This window comes from Xenopus tropicalis, chromosome 4 (genome assembly GCF_000004195.4).
Source record: "Xenopus tropicalis strain Nigerian chromosome 4, UCB_Xtro_10.0, whole genome shotgun sequence".
NCBI lineage: Eukaryota > Metazoa > Chordata > Amphibia > Anura > Pipidae > Xenopus > Xenopus tropicalis.
In genome coordinates this window covers 23,783,947-23,802,549 of record NC_030680.2, presented here as the reverse complement: position 1 = coordinate 23,802,549, position 18,603 = coordinate 23,783,947, and the positions used below count along the sequence as shown (strand labels likewise).

Genomic DNA, 18,603 nt, shown 5'->3' with positions numbered 1-18,603 from the left:
GGTGTAATTATATCTTAGTTGGGATCAAGTACAAGGTACTGTTTTACAATTACAGAAAATTAGAATTATTTTCTTATAATGGAGTCCCTTATAAAGGAGATGGCCTTCCCATAATTCGGAACTTTCTGGATAATGGGTTTCCGGATAACAGATCCCATACCTGTACCTTTAATAAAAGTGGTTTTACATGCAACTGACTGTAGGGAAGTTGCAGGGACTGCAACTGCCCTTTTCTCTGCAGCAATTCTCTTAGTTGATGAGTCTTTGGGCTTTTTATCACGGCAACTAAATGCCCCGTCTGTCATTGCCCTTAAGGTGGCCATACACGGTAAGATGCGCTCCCTTAGGGGGAATCAAGTGAGAAGATCTTCTCCCGATATCCCCACCTACGGGTGGGCGATATCGGGCTAATTCAGTCGTTTGGCCCTGTGGCGAATTAGAACGATGGGTATACGCGTTCGTCGTTCGAGGGCCGCCTTAACAAGCTAATGTGGTCCCCGATCCGGCTAATTTTTAAACCTGCCCAATCGAGATCTGGCCAATTTCTGGCCAGATGTTGGTTGGACAGGCCCGTTGTTAGTGCCCCTACACAAGCCGATAAGCTGCCAAATCTGTCTAAAGCTGGCCATACACGCACCGATACTATCGTACGAAACCTCGTTTCGTACGATATTCGGTGCGTGTATGGCATGTCGGCGAGTCGACCGATATCGCAGGAAAGAAAATTTTGATCGGCAATTTTAGAAGGCACCTGACCAAAATCTGCCGTCAGGGCTGAATTGGCAGAAGGAGGTAGAAATCCTATGGTCGCACGAAACATCGTTAGATCGCCACGTGTATGGCCAGCTTTAGGGACCCATATCAGCAGCTAGAATCTGCCCGTGTATGGGAACCTTTAGTATCTGTCTGATACAATAAAGCAGACACCAGACTGAGAGGAACTGATGTCTGCTACATTGTTTTAAGAGTCAGAACCAGGTGCGAGTGCAGAGAACAGAAAGGTAAAGATATCGCTTTCAACTGCAATGACTTCCACAAACCAATGTAAAGCAACTGAAAAAAAGTTGAACCAATGTACCCCGGTATTAAATGATAATCAATGAAATCAAAAAGCTAAAAGTGAACCCATCATTGGGAAAAACAAAATTGCTGGTGGGCTGGAAATGTCAGCTCCCTGTACGAGGCAGAATGTTGGGACAATTTTGCATACACGGCTGCTTCACAATCCGGGTTTCTTTTTGCCATAAGAACAAACTGGCTATTAAGAAGAGGACTATTTTTAGAATTGTCTGCTTCCATCAAATCAGCCGCTTACATATTTTTCTATTGTTCCCTGCAGGGAAAGCGCTACAAAAACTCTCTGGAAACAGCGGGGACTCCAGACTCCACTAGAGGAATCCGCAGCGAAAAGAAAACTTTAAAGTAAGTGTACGAGTGGGGAGCAGGTATTCCAAAAGGGCACCATAAAGGCTGCGGAATGTTCCAGACTTGGTTGATTTTTATTTCTAAGGCCCACATTTAAAGATAAGGACAATATGTCCTTTTGGCTTCCCCAATATATTTCCCATAAGGAGGCTCAATGCAATCTGTGGAACTTGGTCTAAATTATGGGTAACCTATCTCAAACTACTCACCCCCCTACCCCTGTGCTGAATGTTCCTGAGCACCCCTGCTACTAAATGAGCACCCCAAACACCCATTGTCGTTTCTCTTTTGAGTTCAGGGGTGGACAGGATCTCAGGAACCATTAGTATTGCAGTTACCAGGATCCTGCTACAGGATTGGTCATTGCATCATAATCAGTGACCTGGCCAATTAGATTGTCGACAGGCAAGGATCTGGGAGGAGGGCAGATCTAACTGTCACTGTGATTCCAAGGACCTGGGGCAGATGCCATCTCTCTTGTTCTACCCTAAAACCAGCCCTGCTCTTCTCCCTATGGAGGACAAAAGGGCAGGATCAATCATTAGAATTTAACCTGTTTAGTGATGGCGGCTGAATGTAATGTTTTCCTATGTAGTTTGGTGGAAGTCCATAAAAACTCCTGAACATTCTGAAAAGATGCTTCCCGGGGGTTGGACACAACAGCAATAGAAGTGGTTATGGTTATGTGTTATGAAATATTCACACAAGTGTCCGTGTAGCGTCTCTTTCTCTGGATTCGGGCACAGACAGCCCAGCATTGTTGGGGTCTGTTTTCATTTCCCTGCAGGGGCAGATACTAAACTTACCACCCTTTTCTCCTCCCTCAGACGATGGTTCTTCTCTCTTTTTTAAACAGGTGCTTCTTTTCTCTCCTTCAATTGAAATTCAATCAGAAAATTAACTTTTTTTCCCCTCCGTCTCAGCAGTTTCCATTGAGCGCTTTTGTTTTTCGGCGGCGTTCCTAACAAAAAGGAAAGTCTTGTTAGCTTTGTCTGCGCTGAGTACAGTACAAAGTATTTAATCAGCTTTTGTATAATCTTTGCTGATGGCGCTCTCCCTGCTATTTACATGTGGATATTTATATTGCTCGTTGTGACTGTAGCTGCATAATAATAACCCTTCTAGTCTGGAGCAAGAAGCAGAATGTTTGTGTCATCCGTCTGCCTCATCGTTTTAAGGACTTTTTGTTCAACGTACTTGCAAATATGGTTTATGATTAAGTCAAAGATTTTCTATACTTCCTCTGTTAACCCAAAGGTTCTCTGCTTTATTATATTGTATGAGATGATACAGTATATATCTCATTGTACTTTCTTTTAAATAATACCTATTGGCGAATCAAGGTTTCCAATAAATATCTGCAGCTGTAAGGCTCTGCTGGGACTTGAACCAGGGAGATCCTGTTACTGGCTGCCCTTCCTAAATCACTGGGACAAAAAGGCAGCCAGAAGGTTCCTGATTAATTTGTTATTATCAAGTATCTTCTCCAGTGTGTCGACAAAATCCCAGCAACCCTTTGGCTGTTTAGGGCCTGCCAATCAGAGCTCAATCCTCCCCTTCAGTTTTATTGTTTCCTGACCTAAGCATTGTTATTGCTTGAGCACTGAGACTTGTCCCTGGCATTAGCTTCTCCTGACTCTGATCTTGCTTTGGTCTTGTTCCTGGCCTGCTTTTCCATCCACTCCAGTCTGTCCTGCTTCTCTCTTCCCTCCAGTCTGTCCTGCTTCTCTCTTCCCTCCAGTCTGTTCTGCTTCTCTCTTCCCTCCAGTCTGTTCTGCTTCTCTCTTCCCTTCAGTCTGTTCTGCTTCTCTCTTCCCTCCAGTCTGTTCTGCTTCTCTCTTCCCTCCAGTCTGTTCTGCTTCTCTCTTCCCTTCAGTCTGTTCTGCTTCTCTCTTCCCTCCAGTCTGTCCTGCTTCTCTCTTCCCTCCAGTCTGTTCTGCTTCTCTCTTCCCTCCAGTCTGTTCTGCTTCTCTCTTCCCTTCAGTCTGTTCTGCTTCTCTCTTCCCTCCAGTCTGTTCTGCTCCACCACCTGCTCATCCTTCTCTAGCCTGTTTTACTTCTCTGTACCCTCCAGTCTGTTCTGCTCCACAATCCACTTGTCCTGCTCCTTTCTGTCCGGCTTCTCTGCCCACTCTGTCCTTCTCTAACCTGATTTACTTCTCTGTATCCTCCAGTCTGTTCTGTTCCTCCACCTGCTTGTCCTGCTTCTCAATCCATCCTGTCCTGTATTATCCTGTTCCAGATCCACACTCTCTCCTCCTTGTCTAGTCCCTTATTGGTCCCAAACTGCTCCTTGCCTAAAGTACTCAACTTCTCCCTATTTCAGTATTGGAAGTTCCTCTTAATAACTTAACGGCTCAGCACTGGGTTGTTTTGAACATCACGTGTAAGAGTTTCAATGCCGAGGAGCCTGTTACCCCACCTCCTATGGCATGGACATGACTTTCCATACTTTGCTGTTGTGCACAATGCCCCTTGTACCACAGGCCTTAGGCTACCTGCAAGTCAAAGGAGACAGGTCTGGACCGGGACTCAAAGTAGGCCCTGTGCCAAAGGCCCAAACGTGACAGTCTATGGTGTCTTACAGCAGCCCCTCTGGCATTATCCAGAATTCACAGATTGCCAGAGGAAATAACCTGTCCTTATTTTACAAACTGAAGCAGAGAACTTATTTATGTGTATATTGCAGTATTCCTAAGGCTGGGCCAGTCCTCCCCGCTCGCCAACAACCATGGTTTCAAAAAAAGTGAGATGTGCGCTTCATCAGCAGAGATTATTTGTCACCCTTGAGATGTGAATGAGAAAAGCTTCAAGTGAATGAGGTTGTCACTGTCGGTTTGTTGGGCTCTCCTCCAACATACAGTAGTGACAACGAGGTGCATTGTACAGAACCATCTATATTCTGAAAGCAAAGTAACTTTTAATGGTCTGTTCTTTGTAGCTTATAAAAAGGAAAACAAAGACATTTCAAGGAAGATGTGCTCTGTCGCCTGCTGTGCTAGATACGGCTTTCTTGGTGGGAAAAGAAATTCTGGCTTATTGTGGCAGATAGGCAAGACCTTTGTTGTTGCATCCCATGACAGGTGAAGGGAACACAAGGGCCTGCCTGACTAGCCACTAAGAATTTAACCTAAGGTGGCAATATGTCCTAAAATAATTCTTAGGCACTGATGGAAATAATCTGCTCATTTTAGTGCAATAATCCCATGTTCTAGCAATGGTTCCTGGAAAACCTTCTAGGCTGAACCTAGTATGGTCCAAACTAACCTATGTGGGTAATTATAAGTAAACAAACTGGTACATGTCTGTATCTTTGAACTCCTATCTATCATAGCAAGATAATAATTCTTTGCTATGGGCAAAGCCAATGGTCAAGCATAGTATAAATCGAAGGTCCCCCTAGGGCAGGGGGGGCAAACTTTTTGGCTCAGGGGCCACATTGACTTTTAAAATTTGACAGACGGGCCGGGCCAGCGTTAGGCTGTTTACGCTCGTCAGTCCCCTAGGTTTTGCGTCACTACGCTTACATGCAGTCTTGACGCCAAGTCTCACATGATGATTAAAAAGACCAACAGGCCAGATGTGGCCCGCAGACTGTAGTTTGCCCACCCCTGCCCTAGGGGAACTCAAATTGTGCCAAAATTAGGTTGAATATCTACTCAATGTCTTGATATTTGTTGTACTGTAGCAAGGTGACTATTGCAATAACGCTTTAATGTATCATTAGCCTCATCATGATAAGGGGGCCTGAATAAATGTTGGGCTTAAATGCAGAATGTCTGGAACCTATGCCTTAATACTTACCGTGCAGGGATCAAAAAGGTTTTCGACACATTTAACTGTCCTTATGTATATGTAGAGATTGTATTATAACTTCATAGCAGTTCATTAATATAACTTGGATAGTATCTGTGTCTATATATTTCTATGCAGCTCTATATAGCATATATCTTTCCTCTGCTGAGCCAAACAATTCTTGATTATTCTGGGCAAAGTCAGTGCTTGTCACACTGGAGAATATTTGGTGTAGTTCTGTAAAAGCTGAGCTTCAGGATCTGCAGATGATATGTTGTACACGCACGTTCCTTATTTCCCTACAGACACGTGCTGCTGTTTCTAAAGCTCTCGCTCTTATCGCTCCGCTCTCTACCCTCCTTAGCAGAAGCCTCCTTTGTTCCTCCGTGTCAAAGCAAGAATTGGGATCAGATATGAAGAGGTGAGAGCATGCTTGGGTGGTGGCAGGAGAGGGGGTAATTCATTAGGCTGTGATTTCCTGAAGCATGCGAATAAAGGATATGAGGCGGTAGGCTCGCAGCTCATCGATCGCTCTTTGTCACCTATGTGAAGGTCAAGCTGTCACTTTGTCCTATATGTTTGTGTGTCATTCAGGGCCTCCCGCCATATTACACATCCTACAACAAACTCTACACCTATTAGCATTTTTCACGTTGTGGGAAGTGTAATGTTACACTTGTGTAGAGCAACAGATACGCCAGCTTGCCAGACATGGACAGAAATACATCAAGCATGAATAAATGTTTGTTTTCTGTGTAGTTATGTTTGTATTTAACATCTCTTGGCTGCCAAGTTGTAACTTCCTGGAATATCTTCTGTAGCTCTGCCTAATGAAGTAAAGGCCCCAGAACTAGCAATTAACCAGGGGTTGGAAACAATGGATCCAATGGCATTCCCCCCCAAACTCCAGTGCACCAGTGGGGTACCCTGTCTCTGCACATATGGCACACGACTACACAAAGGGTTAAGTGTTTGTTGTTTACTAAGCTGTAAAACCCATCAGTTAATAGAGTTTCTCCAGCAGAATCCCAGGGTGCCACAGCCATGTGACTTGTGCTCTGATAAACTTCAGTCTCACTTTACTGCTGAGCTGCAAGTTGGAATGATATCCCCCCCTCCCAGGAGCCTCAGCAGAACAGTGGGAAGGGAGTAAGATAGCAGCTCCCAGTAGGTATCAGAATAGCACTCAATAGTAAGAAATCCAAGTCCGGCTTGGGACTCCTCCAGTTACATGGGAGTAGGAGAAACAATAGGTTAGCTGAAAGCAGTTCTAATGTGTAGCGCTGGCTGAAAGCTCAGACTCAGGCACAATGCACTGAGATGGCGCCTACACACCAATATTACAGCTACAAATATATTTGTTGGTTCAAGAATAAAAGTTTAAAGAGTAGAGTGAATTATTTGCTATGCAGTGTAATTTAGAAATAAAAAGTACCTCATAAAAATCATGACAGAGTCCCTTTAAGCAGAGCCTTATGGAATTTGACCAGTTTGGTTCTGAAGAAAATCATCTGTAGAAAGGAGTGAAAAGATTCACAGTGCACACAAACAAGCCAAGGGCACACATACATGTTAGGTCACATGAGCGAATTAATGGACAAAGTTATCTCTTTTACTCCCTCACTACTTCCTGTTACAGTCAGAGCTGCATTATTTCCTGTCAGCTGATCTCTGAGGGAGCACACAGCCCATCACAAAATGGTGGTTCAAAGTAAAAGCTGTAAATATATATATATTCCAGTTTGGTTAGGTTCTTGAATAGGTCACTTATTATGATATCAACTATGTGATGGTTAAGTATTCATTCTGGGGGTACAGTGTTCCTTTACAGGGCCCCAGAATCACAGCAGAGTATGATCCAGGCAGTCAGTGTGCTTGCCACGTTAAGCAACTATATATTGGGTTATTGTGTTTGGCTGCTGATTATAGGCAAGCCATTACCCCAAGTCCAGAACCAGACTGCAGATCATCACTAAGAACATACAGACCAACTTACTCAGCTTATAATGAGACCAAGAAACTGAGAACTGTTAACAAAAAACTAAAACAGGCCTAAAATGGGAGATTCATTCTAAAATGAAATTCAGATTCATTTAGTACTCTGATTCAGCAGAATATAAATATAGTGCAAAGAGTATGTATTGTAATTTTGGAGATACATTCAAAGCGGCTAAGGTGTTGGAGGGGAACCTTCCCATTACCTACAAAAGCATCACATAATTACCTTCAGCTTGTGTCGGCAGTGACAGGAATCACAATTGCAGCCGCTCCGAGGATACCCCCAGGCTAACTGAAAATGATTCTAGGCCTGAAGAACAGCTGCAAAGCTAAGGGCAGTGGCATATGGTAGAGGAGACAGACCCCGTCGTATAGCCACTAAAAGCCACTGAAAGATTGTGTGCCGCCTGGTGCGGAAAGACGTGCACTCACTGGCATGCGTGTTTGCTCGCAGTAGGAGTGGGGGGGGGGTTGGCTTTCAGTGCGCACTGGGCCCCTCCAAAGATTTTTCGTGGGGGGGCCCCTGGGGTATCATTACACCACTGGCTAAGGGGCAGTGCTCCTTTGGTCACTAATTATTTTGTAATGTTGGCTCCGTTCCTAGCTAGATATCCATAAGTACTGATTGATCCTATGCTAACTGTCACCTACACCGCCTGCCTGTCAAATTAAGGAGCCACCTACACCACTGCATCCGTCACCAAACACGTTGCCAGCAGATTAGGAGGCAATCTACTCAAGGGCTCCATAGACTCCACTGTATATCACTTTAATAGAATCTGACCCTGGAACATGTATGAGAAATAATTGGCCCATGACATGTAATAAGTTGGACGTACCTTTTGTTAATGATCCATGTGCAGAGTAAAAGATCCCAGGTACCTAAACCCCAGTCCCTATACTGCCCTTTTTAGTTGCCCTAAGCTTAAGAGAAAAACCTTGCTTCCAGAGAGCAGAAGGACTAAAATATGCCAGAAAGTAACATTTGTCCATCTTAATCCACTCATTTCATTCATATTCCATTCCACTTAGAGGAAAGTTCTGGAGGTGCCTATGTTTAACATTCTAGTCAGATGTGAAGTGTTGTGAATGTTCCCTAATGTCCCCCGTCCAATGGGCTAGCAATCTCATTGAATTAATCTAAACAGGAGCGGAGGCGTCGCAGCGGAATTAGATTGCAGTAGGCATTTATTGAAATGAACACACTACATGTTCCATACCAGTGCAGGTCTTTTGTCACTTGACAACATGTAGCGTGTTCATGCCAATAAATGCACACCGCATCCTTATTCTGCTCTGCCGGCTCCCTACCAGATTGCATTACTCTTATAATATCTCAGCCTGCTTAGTCCTAGCTGTATTGAAGGCAAATATCCTTTTTACTTTGTATTTATACACAGTATGAGTGCATAAAGAACTGATTGCATGAAACATTGCTTTTCTGCACATTTCCATTTCTACATAAGTGCCAGTTGCCTTTATATTTGCCTTTAGATTTGTTTTAACATTAAATAGATGGACCTAAGCAAATTTAAATCTGTTTTTCTATTATTTATTTTCTGTGATATTTGAACTATGTTTCTGTTTTAAGTTCAAAACTGCTCCCTAGTTGCCAGGGTAAATAACCTGTAAGGAGGTGGGGTGGGGCCAAAAAGGGCCGAGCCATTGCATCATGGGGGTGGGGGTAGATGGAGCCAATGAAAATTAATTAAGTAGGCAGGGTTAGGGGGCATGCACCTTGGGGCCCCACCCCCCCAGCAACAGAGGTCCCCCACCCCATCATGGACAGCCCACAGAACCCCCCGCCCCCGGTCCTTACCTCCTTACCCCATAACATACCTTTTTTCACCACTGTGTACCATCTCCCCGCAGTGCAGAGAGTGGGTCTAGGGTGGTAGGGCCCATTGGGTCTTCTCCCGATTTCTAGCACTGACTTTTATACATAATCTAAGCAGAATGTTCGTTAAGACCCTGTAACTGATCATAGTAAGGGGATTACAACAAACAGGAGGGCTATGGGAGTTCCTACAGAAGTTTTGGATGGCCAACATAAGGAAACGTTTAGATAAGACTTAAACTACAATTTTAAAACAGCGACACCTTTATATAAGCTTAAACAAAATAATCAATAGAGGATATACTGTTATCTCTTCATATTTCCATGAAGCAAATAAAAAGGTAACCTTTAAAAATGATAATGTAGTGATCCTTTACATACCTGTTTATATATTAAAAATCTTACTAGAGTAGTACCCCCAGATACATAGTATGTATATAGGGTCCCAGGCTTATGGAAGTTTATCACTGAAGCGCCAGTATTTATATGAACTCCAACTGGGCTCACTGGTTCAAGCCTTAGAGATCCTCTATTATATTTTGGCTGTTGCAGAATAATTTGGTTTAACTTGCTTTATTCCCCCCTCCCCAGACATAGTGCAGTGTTATCGCTTACACAAGCCATTTTATTTCTTCACTTCAGCAGTGACGCATTTGTTTTAACACAAGCATCCTTAAGACATGGCTATTTTGGGTTACAAAACATGGCCAGCAGACACGTCTCGTCAACTGTGTTTAATATCAGTATAAATTGCTCCTTAGCATCCCAGTCAGCTGCATTTATAAAAAGGCACATTTGCAGCAGATGCCAGTGCTTGGATGGGAAGGAGTGCCTTTATTTAGCCCTCTATCAGACACCCATGCAGTGCCTCACAAAGACATTCAACAGGGTGAGTAGGTGCTAATCATTTCCTTGGAGTTGATCAGTGAGTCATCAACGTGCTCCTTACTGTGCATCACTGGGGTAGAACCATTTGGTATCCTGAGGATGGCATTCTAGATTGGAAACCACATGTTAAGGTGCCCTTCAGAGAATCATTCAGCCCCATCATGGCTCTCAACAACAACATCTCGAGGTAACCATGCCCTTTTCTCATCGGCTTGTGGATAATGAGAAATGATTAGGTTGTTTTCATGTAAGCAGTTGGTGTTGAAGAGTGTTTAACCAGACAGGGGCACAGTGAGAACCTTCTAGGCTTTAGGTGATGATAAAAGAAGCTGTCGTTGTTTGCTCCAGGTCATAGGAGCTTAATGTTGGCACCACAGCCAGAGCAATCCTTACTTTCTTTTTCTCCAAGGATAATATCCTCATGTTGACAGGTCTTGGAATTACCCGTTTTCCATTTCGGCACTGTCTTCTGAAAGTAAAACCTGTGCCCTGGAGATAGGACTCCCAATGGTGTAATGCTTGTGAGAGTGAACAGGACGTTTCATTTACTCACCATATATTATCAGGCATAAAGTGTCTTTAACAGTAGAGGATTCTGCTCAAGGGTACAATTCAAGGGCTTTGCAGCCTTATAAGTAGGATTTGTACACACGGTGGGAGGCTGGGAAGTGGTGGAGAATGACCTTTCATGCTAATGGCAGCAAGCTCTGCATTATTTGTGTGTTGTGCCATTGATTGTGAGAGAGTGTTTCACATAATCAACTTCTCAAATGCAGTGACCTTAGTAGGAATATAGAGTGTATGGGAATCCTCTTACAGCGCAGCCATTCTGTTGACTTCACTTGGTTTAGGACAGCATCACCCAGAATCCTTAGTTAGACATTTGGTATCCTAGCTGAATTCTGCAGAATACTTACACAGAGTAAAGTTGCCCTGCTAGAGGTCCAGTTGGCACAATGTAAATGCTGGGTAATGCTGATTGAACCCATACTTTTGAAATGTAATTTTGAAAACCCTTAGTAGGGTTAGTAGGTCATAATACCCCAGTAAGAGTTTCCTATGTGAAACATGACAATGGCATATTGGTTTCAATCTGTTGTTATATAGTATAGCAATTTTATCCAGAAGAAAGGGAAACAAATCCAAGAGGGGCAGATGACAATTTATCTTCTCAACTGGAGATCATATTCCATCCCGACTCCATTACTCTATCAAATTAATTTCTGGATCAATCTCTCAATGATCAATGAACTGGAATGCTTACAACCATGATAGTTTCTTGTAAGAAAGATATCCAGTCCACCTTTATATTCTATTACTATTTAGTGGCCATCACCAACCTCCAGAGTCCAAATTATGGATTATGCCCTCTCATGGTGTTGGTACTATTAGCTCAAATATGAGTACATTTTGCAGAGGGTTTCCTATTTATTTCCCTAGATACTCTTTGGAAGCATAACCTGAAGGTTGGTGAGGGTAATGGGTTTTTTGGGCACATGTTAAGTAGACCAAGTATTGGTTGCTAAAAGAGCACTTGTGCTTTAACTGCTGGGCTGGGCTGCTGGGCAATATTGGGGGCTGGGTACCTTTATGCCACATGGGGCTACTTAAATTGTCTGAAACAGACCTGTGTTCCATTTTTTTGGATAAACTCTTGTTTGCTGTAACAGGTCCCCTTGGAATGGCTCAGCAATGTATCTGTAAGCCCTGACTAAATGTTGGACCCCTTACAGTATCTGTAAGCCCTGACTAAATGTTGGACCCCTTACTGTATCTGTAAGTCCTGACTAAATGTTGGACCCCTTACTGTATCTGTAAGCCCTGACTAAATGTTGGACCCCTTACTGTATCTGTAAGCCCTGACTAAAGGTTGGACCCCTTACTCTATCTGTAAGCCCTGACTAAATGTTGGAGCCCTTACTCTATCTGTAAGCCCTGAATAAATGTTGGAGCCCTTACTGTATCTGTAAGCCCTGACTAAAGGTTGGAGCCCTTACTGTATCTGTAAGCCCTGACTAAAGGTTGGAGCCCTTACTGTATCTGTAAGCCCTGACTAAATGTTGGAGCCCTTACTGTATCTGTAAGCCCTGACTAAAGGTTGGAGCCCTTACTGTATCTGTAAGCCCTGACTAAAGGTTGGAGCCCTTACTGTATCTGTAAGCCCTGACTAAAGGTTGGAGCCCTTACTGTATCTGTAAGCCCTGACTAAAGGTTGGAGCCCTTACTGTATCTGTAAGCCCTGACTAAAGGTTGGAGCCCTTACTGTATCTGTAAGCCCTGAATAAATGTTGGACCCCTTACTCTATCTGTAAGCACTGACTAAAGGTTGGAGCCCTAACTGTATCTGTAAGCCCTGACTAAAGGTTGGAGCCCTTACTGTATCTGTAAGCCCTGACTAAATGTTGGAGCCTTACTGTATCTGTAAGCCCTGACTAAATGTTGGAGCCCTTACTGTATCTGTAAGCCCTGACTAAATGTTGGAGCCCTTACTGTATCTGTAAGCCCTGACTAAATGTTGGAGCCCTTACTGTATCTGTAAGCCCTGACTAAATGTTGGAGCCCTTACTGTATCTGTAAGCCCTGACTAAATGTTGGAGCCCTTACTGTATCTGTAAGCCCTGACTAAATGTTGGAGCCCTTACTGTATCTGTAAGCCCTGACTAAAGGTTGGAGCCCTTACTGTATCTGTAAGCCCTGACTAAATGTTGGAGCCCTTACTGTATCTGTAAGCCCTGACTAAATGTTGGACCTCAGTAGATGCTTAGAAGCCAAGAAACTTGACTACTTTTAGTGCATCTATACCCTTAAAGGGTAACCTATGCACATTTATTGGAGTATATATAGGATATCACTGATAAAGACATCAATATCCATTAATCTTAGTTAATTCATGCAGAGTGCTATTCTTAGCTTCATTCTGTGAGTTAATTACAGGTATGCCATATACCATTATGGCAGCACATCCCACTCCATGAGTGCCATCTATGATAGCTTGTATTTTTCTCTCTTTGCTGAAGGTTGGGGGCTTGAGCACCTGGAATACACATATTCCACATTGAGCTATCCAGTCCCCAAAGTCCATGTTTTATTGATCTTCATGAGTCCCTAGTTTTGAGCTCAGTCAGCGACTTTGTATCCTGTGTGCCCCTCCACATGCTGGAGTTCCATATTCTCCTATAATTGTATCTGTAGGATCGGCACTGGTGATGCTTCATACTAATGTCATTCTAAGAAATGTGGCAAGGCGCCAGGGTCAATATTGTACAAACCTTTCCCCATTGAATTTCACTGGCCCTAGAATGTACTAGAGCTGCATACAGAAAGGGAGAAAGGTTGGTGGAACATGGACGTCCTCTGTGTGTCTTTCAGAACAGCCAAGCTGGGTGGATGCAAGGTGCTGCCTATGGCAGGCGTTTATTGCTGGGTAATAAGGGCAAAAGTGCCATAGTACAGCTTGCAAGTACAGTGCCAATGCCACCTGTATGGACCCTGAGGGGCCCGGTTTGCACCATTTAGTGCTTGCCCTTGTAGCATGGAAAAAATGCCCTTCCATTTTGCTGTCACTTCCATTGCTCACAGCCTGAAAGATCTATATCTATATGTCGTAGAAGTATCTTTAGGATATCATTGCAGCCTGTGAGGCATTATAGTCCTGCCAGTATTAAACACTCAGTTCTCCGGGTTTTGGATTTAATCTTCGAATAAGACAAAGGACTAAGCAGGTTTGCTCCCTCGCCTTAGGTGGAATAAATTGTTATATCCAAAATATCAGCCTTTGGGATCATCCACCAGATGGATGAGGGGAGAAATGTACTTTTCCAGGCAGCGGCACAGATCAGTCAGTGTCAAACACACACAGAACATTAATAGACTGATTGAATCCTGGACTCCGGTGTGCCACTTTGCTGCCATTCTGCCTAAATGTGTGAGATTCTAGGAATTTATTCTAAAAAAAAAAAAATGCGTTGTTGTTGGAAGGATCCATTTTTCCAGTATTTGAAATATCTATATTTCGGGTGGGTGTATGGCACGGCAGTCTCCTGCACGGCAAAGATAATATGTAAAAAGAGACGTATAAATATCTGCCTTTGCTTCCTTTTAATGGAATTGGCAGGGAAATTGTATAAGCAGCACCATGAAATTCCCACTGAGTTACCCAGCTGTAATATGTGCCAGTAATATATATCCAGTGCGTTGGGGCGGCTGTTACATCTGAGCTGATAAGACAAAACAAGACTTATTCGGTAGCTAGTGGCTGAAAGGGGGCATGACTTGTGTTTAAATGGATGTCGAGGCAGTTTCTTTTGTGGGACTTCAATGTCTCCGTCTCTGTTGGTAAAAGCAAAGCGCACAACTTGCAGAGGGAAACAGCAGAATTAATCAGGGTGCGGAGCAGGAGAGGCGTCCGATGGTAGCCTTTGAAGTTCCAGATGAATTTGCTGCAGTGCCACTTGACTTCAAAGCATGTGTGAATCTTATTCTGACCGTGCTTGGAAAGAGGAGCAGAGAAATGCCATCCCCACAGAAAGTTACATCTAATCTTGCAAATACATCTCCAAAGCTCAGGGACATGTTGCCCCCGTCCCACAGTCAGACCTGCAGTTTTGTTCTTGCCAGAACAGTAAAAGTCACAGACAGCCTTGTATCAGCTCTCTGTTGTGTGGCCACCTATCAGCCAGTTGGCTTATTTAGAAGTTTGTGGTCATTCCAAGGGGAGTAATGAACAAGAACTATAGATACTTTTCGTTGCACCACCTTAAATGCATTCATGTAAAGCAAAATCAATGTGGAGGCCGGTGGTGTAACTAGATGTTACTGGGCCCCGCAGCAAAGTCAATATAGAGCCCCCAAGCTTTGGCAAATTGACCCTTTCTAACAATTGCTCATTACTTAGGGCCTTTATTGGCCCTCTGCAATCAGGGGCAACTGCAGGGTCTGCTTCCTCTGTAGTTATGATCCTGGTGGAGGCACATTTGTCATTAACTCTGCATTAGAGCCAGATTTGCATCCAGTGGTGCATTGCACTTTAGCCCAGGATGCAAGTTTGCTTTGGAAGAGACAATTTCATAATCATTGTGGGGGGCAGCACATTGAGGCCCTTAGGGCTCTTTTCTAATTTAAGTTCATAAAGGCACATTGAAGAAATGGAACCCTGGAGCAAACACTTACCTTGAGGAGATGTTACTTCCAAGTCTTTTTTTAACACGTTGCAACAATACGTACAACTGATTTGCACCTAGTGAATCATACAGTAACTTCATTTTTTGGCACAGTGAGCTGGGATGGACATGGCACAATTTTGACAATGTGGAAAGTTAGTGGGAGCATATGGAATTTAGCTGGGGAAAACTGCTGCAGTATGGGGAAAAAACATGGCAGTTTGCATCTGTCTTTGCACTTTGCACTTTTGACTTGCTGGTAAATTAGCTCTGTTCATGATCATTCATAATGCCTTGTCAGAGGGTGATTTCTGTATTTTGCTTTGCAGGCAAAAACAATAATGAAAAATTCAACCATAGCCTGTCCATATTGAAGATAGGAGGGGGGTGATATAATGTAAGTCCAGATCCCCTTCCATGACCACAATTTCTCCCTAGAGACAAACACATGTATAAGACGTGAGGCTCATTTATCATTTGCAAGAGGACTAAAGGGTGTAATATCATGCCACTAAGGTTTCATGCCCATAATACTTGGACACACAGTGATAGTCCATGCATCTTGCACTCAGGGCATTAAAAACGTAACTCTGGGAGTAGAGTTCTGCACCAACAGGAGCAAGGCTTTACTACACCATTCTGCCTCTGGCACTCCCTAGCCTGCAAGTGTGAATAACCTGCCCTAGGGGAATTCCAGGGAATGTTTATGTGCCACCAACCCGTCTGAATGCACTGTTGCTACACACAGGTGTGGTGTTTCATTAAAGAAGCACAAAGATGCAACATAGGCCAACGTGCAAGCGCCAAGAAACAGATTGCTCCTCACCCATCTTTTACACTACTCAGGGGCAGATTAACTAGAGGCCCTTGGTTGTCACCCTCCCTGATCTGCCCCAGTTCAGCCCCTTTGGAAAACATGGGCAACCAGTTGGGATACCCCTAATGTAATCTGCCACTGACACTGTGACTGTTGCCCCTGAGACCTCTTGTATCAAATCACCACACCAGCAGATGTAGTCCAGCAATGCAGTCTAGCTACCAAGAAACAAGGGAAATCAAACATTTTGGCCGTTCTAAAAACTCTATTATTCACCCTTAGTGGTGTTTAATCTGCTATTATAATAGCTTTATCCTTCTTTATGTCCCATACAGAGCCAGCGTGGCTAGAACAAATAAAAGCCTTGAAGATTTCACAGGGATAGACCAATTTATAGCCAATCAAAGAATCAGAAGATTCACAATTCAGAAGTAAAACATGTCTATGTGAAAAACAAAGCTCATACATCAATTTTATTATCAGATTTGCACACGCAGAACCGACAACTCACAAATATGGTATAAAATAACCCATTTCCCCGTGACATGAAATTTATATTCATGGGGCACTGAGTGTCTGGCCAGACCTCACGTGGCCTCCCTTTACTGAAAACAAGACGGATATGTTCATGTATTCCCTAAGGTAACTGAACTCGCCACGCCTCAGATGCTAATGGAACAAAGTGGGCGCCGACGTCACAAAAACCTGGTCACAGTAAACACGATGGTGATAACACTTAATCTGTTGGCTTCAGTTCAGCGCTGGCTCCCAGTTGCTAAATCATAAAACGCTTGTACGCATAACAAAAAACATCATTGTTTTCTCGTTAATAAGCTGAAGGGATCTAATCATAAAGAAGCAATCGCCGAGGAGCGCAGATTAGAAAATAAAATAAACAGTAGGCAGGCTTGGGTTGGAGATACCACCACGCTCAGGATCATATTGTGAGGAGTGCCGTCTCCCCGGGTTAGATTCACTCCGTAACATTTGTCTTTTCTATTAAGCCTGCTGGGTTGGGGGAATTCTGATGACAATCCCTGGGATTACAAGATTTGCCACTGTATTTAGAAAGGCAATTTGATGTGGAACAGAACTGAATCACAAGCCTTCTGCTAAATTCTCTCCCTGACCTGCCATAATTAAACCCAGCCCTACAGAGCTTTGCTGTAAAGGCCTTTATAAAGGTTAGAATGAGTGTTTGTGACAGAACCTTTTAATGGTCTAAGTTTAACCATTACTATATTACTATATTACTACCCTATATACATTATAGTCAGGAATTGTGTTAATAAACAGTATAACCTATCTAGTAATTCTCCTACTTCTGTGATCTAAACTGGAACTTGATGTTTTGGATTTGGTGAGGCTTTCATGTAAAAAGACTGCCCTATGCTCTTTACTCAGGACTAGTTTAAAGGAGACCTTACATGTCCTTCATTTCATACAGCGATCTGTACTTTTATGGTGGCCCACCGATCCTGACTAATATCCATATACTATGGATATTGGTTGGTTTAGGAAATGGGCAGCTTTATAAATGTCATCTGCTGATGTACCATGTAGGCCAGTGTATGGAACATCAGCTAATGAGCCATAGCTTTTTCACTTCCTGTTGTTCCCATCATTCTTTGCTCAAGTGATCTGAACAATGGAGAAGCTTCACTGTTTGTGGCCCTCCTATGCTCTCCATTCATTCATTCTTTCAGAGAGTATAGAAGAATGGGATGTGTATGGACACCTTTAGGGTAGGGGTGTAATTTGCTCTTGGACTCGAGGGCGAGGAAGGTAGACAAAAGTATAAAGGGCAAAAGTAAATGGCCAACATGCAGGTCTTCAGCTTCAGCTGGAGTATTAGTTCTGGAGGGCTGCAAGTTTGACACCCTTGATGTAGGCCATTCCCCACCCTCTGCCTTCTCACACTGCCAAGGGCCTTTGCCTTTTCAACTTGGCTAAGTGGAGAATTTGCCAGAGTTTGTGACCTTCTGATCATTCTTCATTAAAGCACCTCTTTTATTTTGGAGTTTGTGCTGTCTGACTGCAGAAAGCTGGGTAATTAATTTGTGTTTATGACTGGGAAAACCAATAGGTGACGGAAAAGGTTATACGTCTCCGTGACATAATCAATGGCTTATTTTTCCTTCCTTCTATTTTAGTGCTTGGATCTACACGTTCTCTGCTGCCAACCCAAACTTACTGAATTAAACTCTTGCTTCCCTCTCCTCCTCCACAGAACCTGGGTACCTTTACTTGCATTAATGAACAGGGGAGCGCCTCTCTCCTCTCCGTGTTTTTGTCCCCGCTCACAGCAGCCGCTGTGTGACTTTTAATTCCCTTCCTCCTCACAAACCTCTCAGGGATTCAGGTTTTTTTCTAGTATTTCTTTTTTTTGTTTTTTCTCTTTTTCTGCCGATCTAGTGATCTAGACAAAGACTTTTGGAATAACAATGACAGCACAGCCCACCAGAAATGGAGCTCCTACCCTCCCAAGGAGTTTATCCTAAACATTTCACCTTACGCCCCCTATGGTGACCCAAGACTGGCCCTCAAGTGAGTCTCTCTATTTGCCTGATATGATTGTATTTAGTTGGTTTGTACAACTTTCCAAATCCTCTCACACGCCTCCTCCAACCTGCTCCTTTTAACCCCTGCTCCACATCACCCCCATGGGCGGATAGCCATGGAGA

At 43.5% G+C, this 18,603-nt stretch overlaps 1 protein-coding gene across 7 annotated transcripts in view; it reads left to right on the top strand.

Annotated features, from left to right (window-relative positions):
- Nucleotides 1-18,603, top strand: part of syt7 (synaptotagmin 7) — a 202,941-nt gene that overhangs the window by 116,383 nt on the left and 67,955 nt on the right. For 4 of the 7 annotated variants that reach the window (XM_031900272.1, XM_031900275.1, XM_031900276.1 and 1 more), the window contains exons 3-4: nucleotides 1,340-1,422; nucleotides 18,335-18,466. In XM_031900272.1, coding sequence (XP_031756132.1) covers nucleotides 1,340-1,422; nucleotides 18,335-18,466 — 215 coding nt within the window. 7 annotated transcript variants of the gene reach the window in all.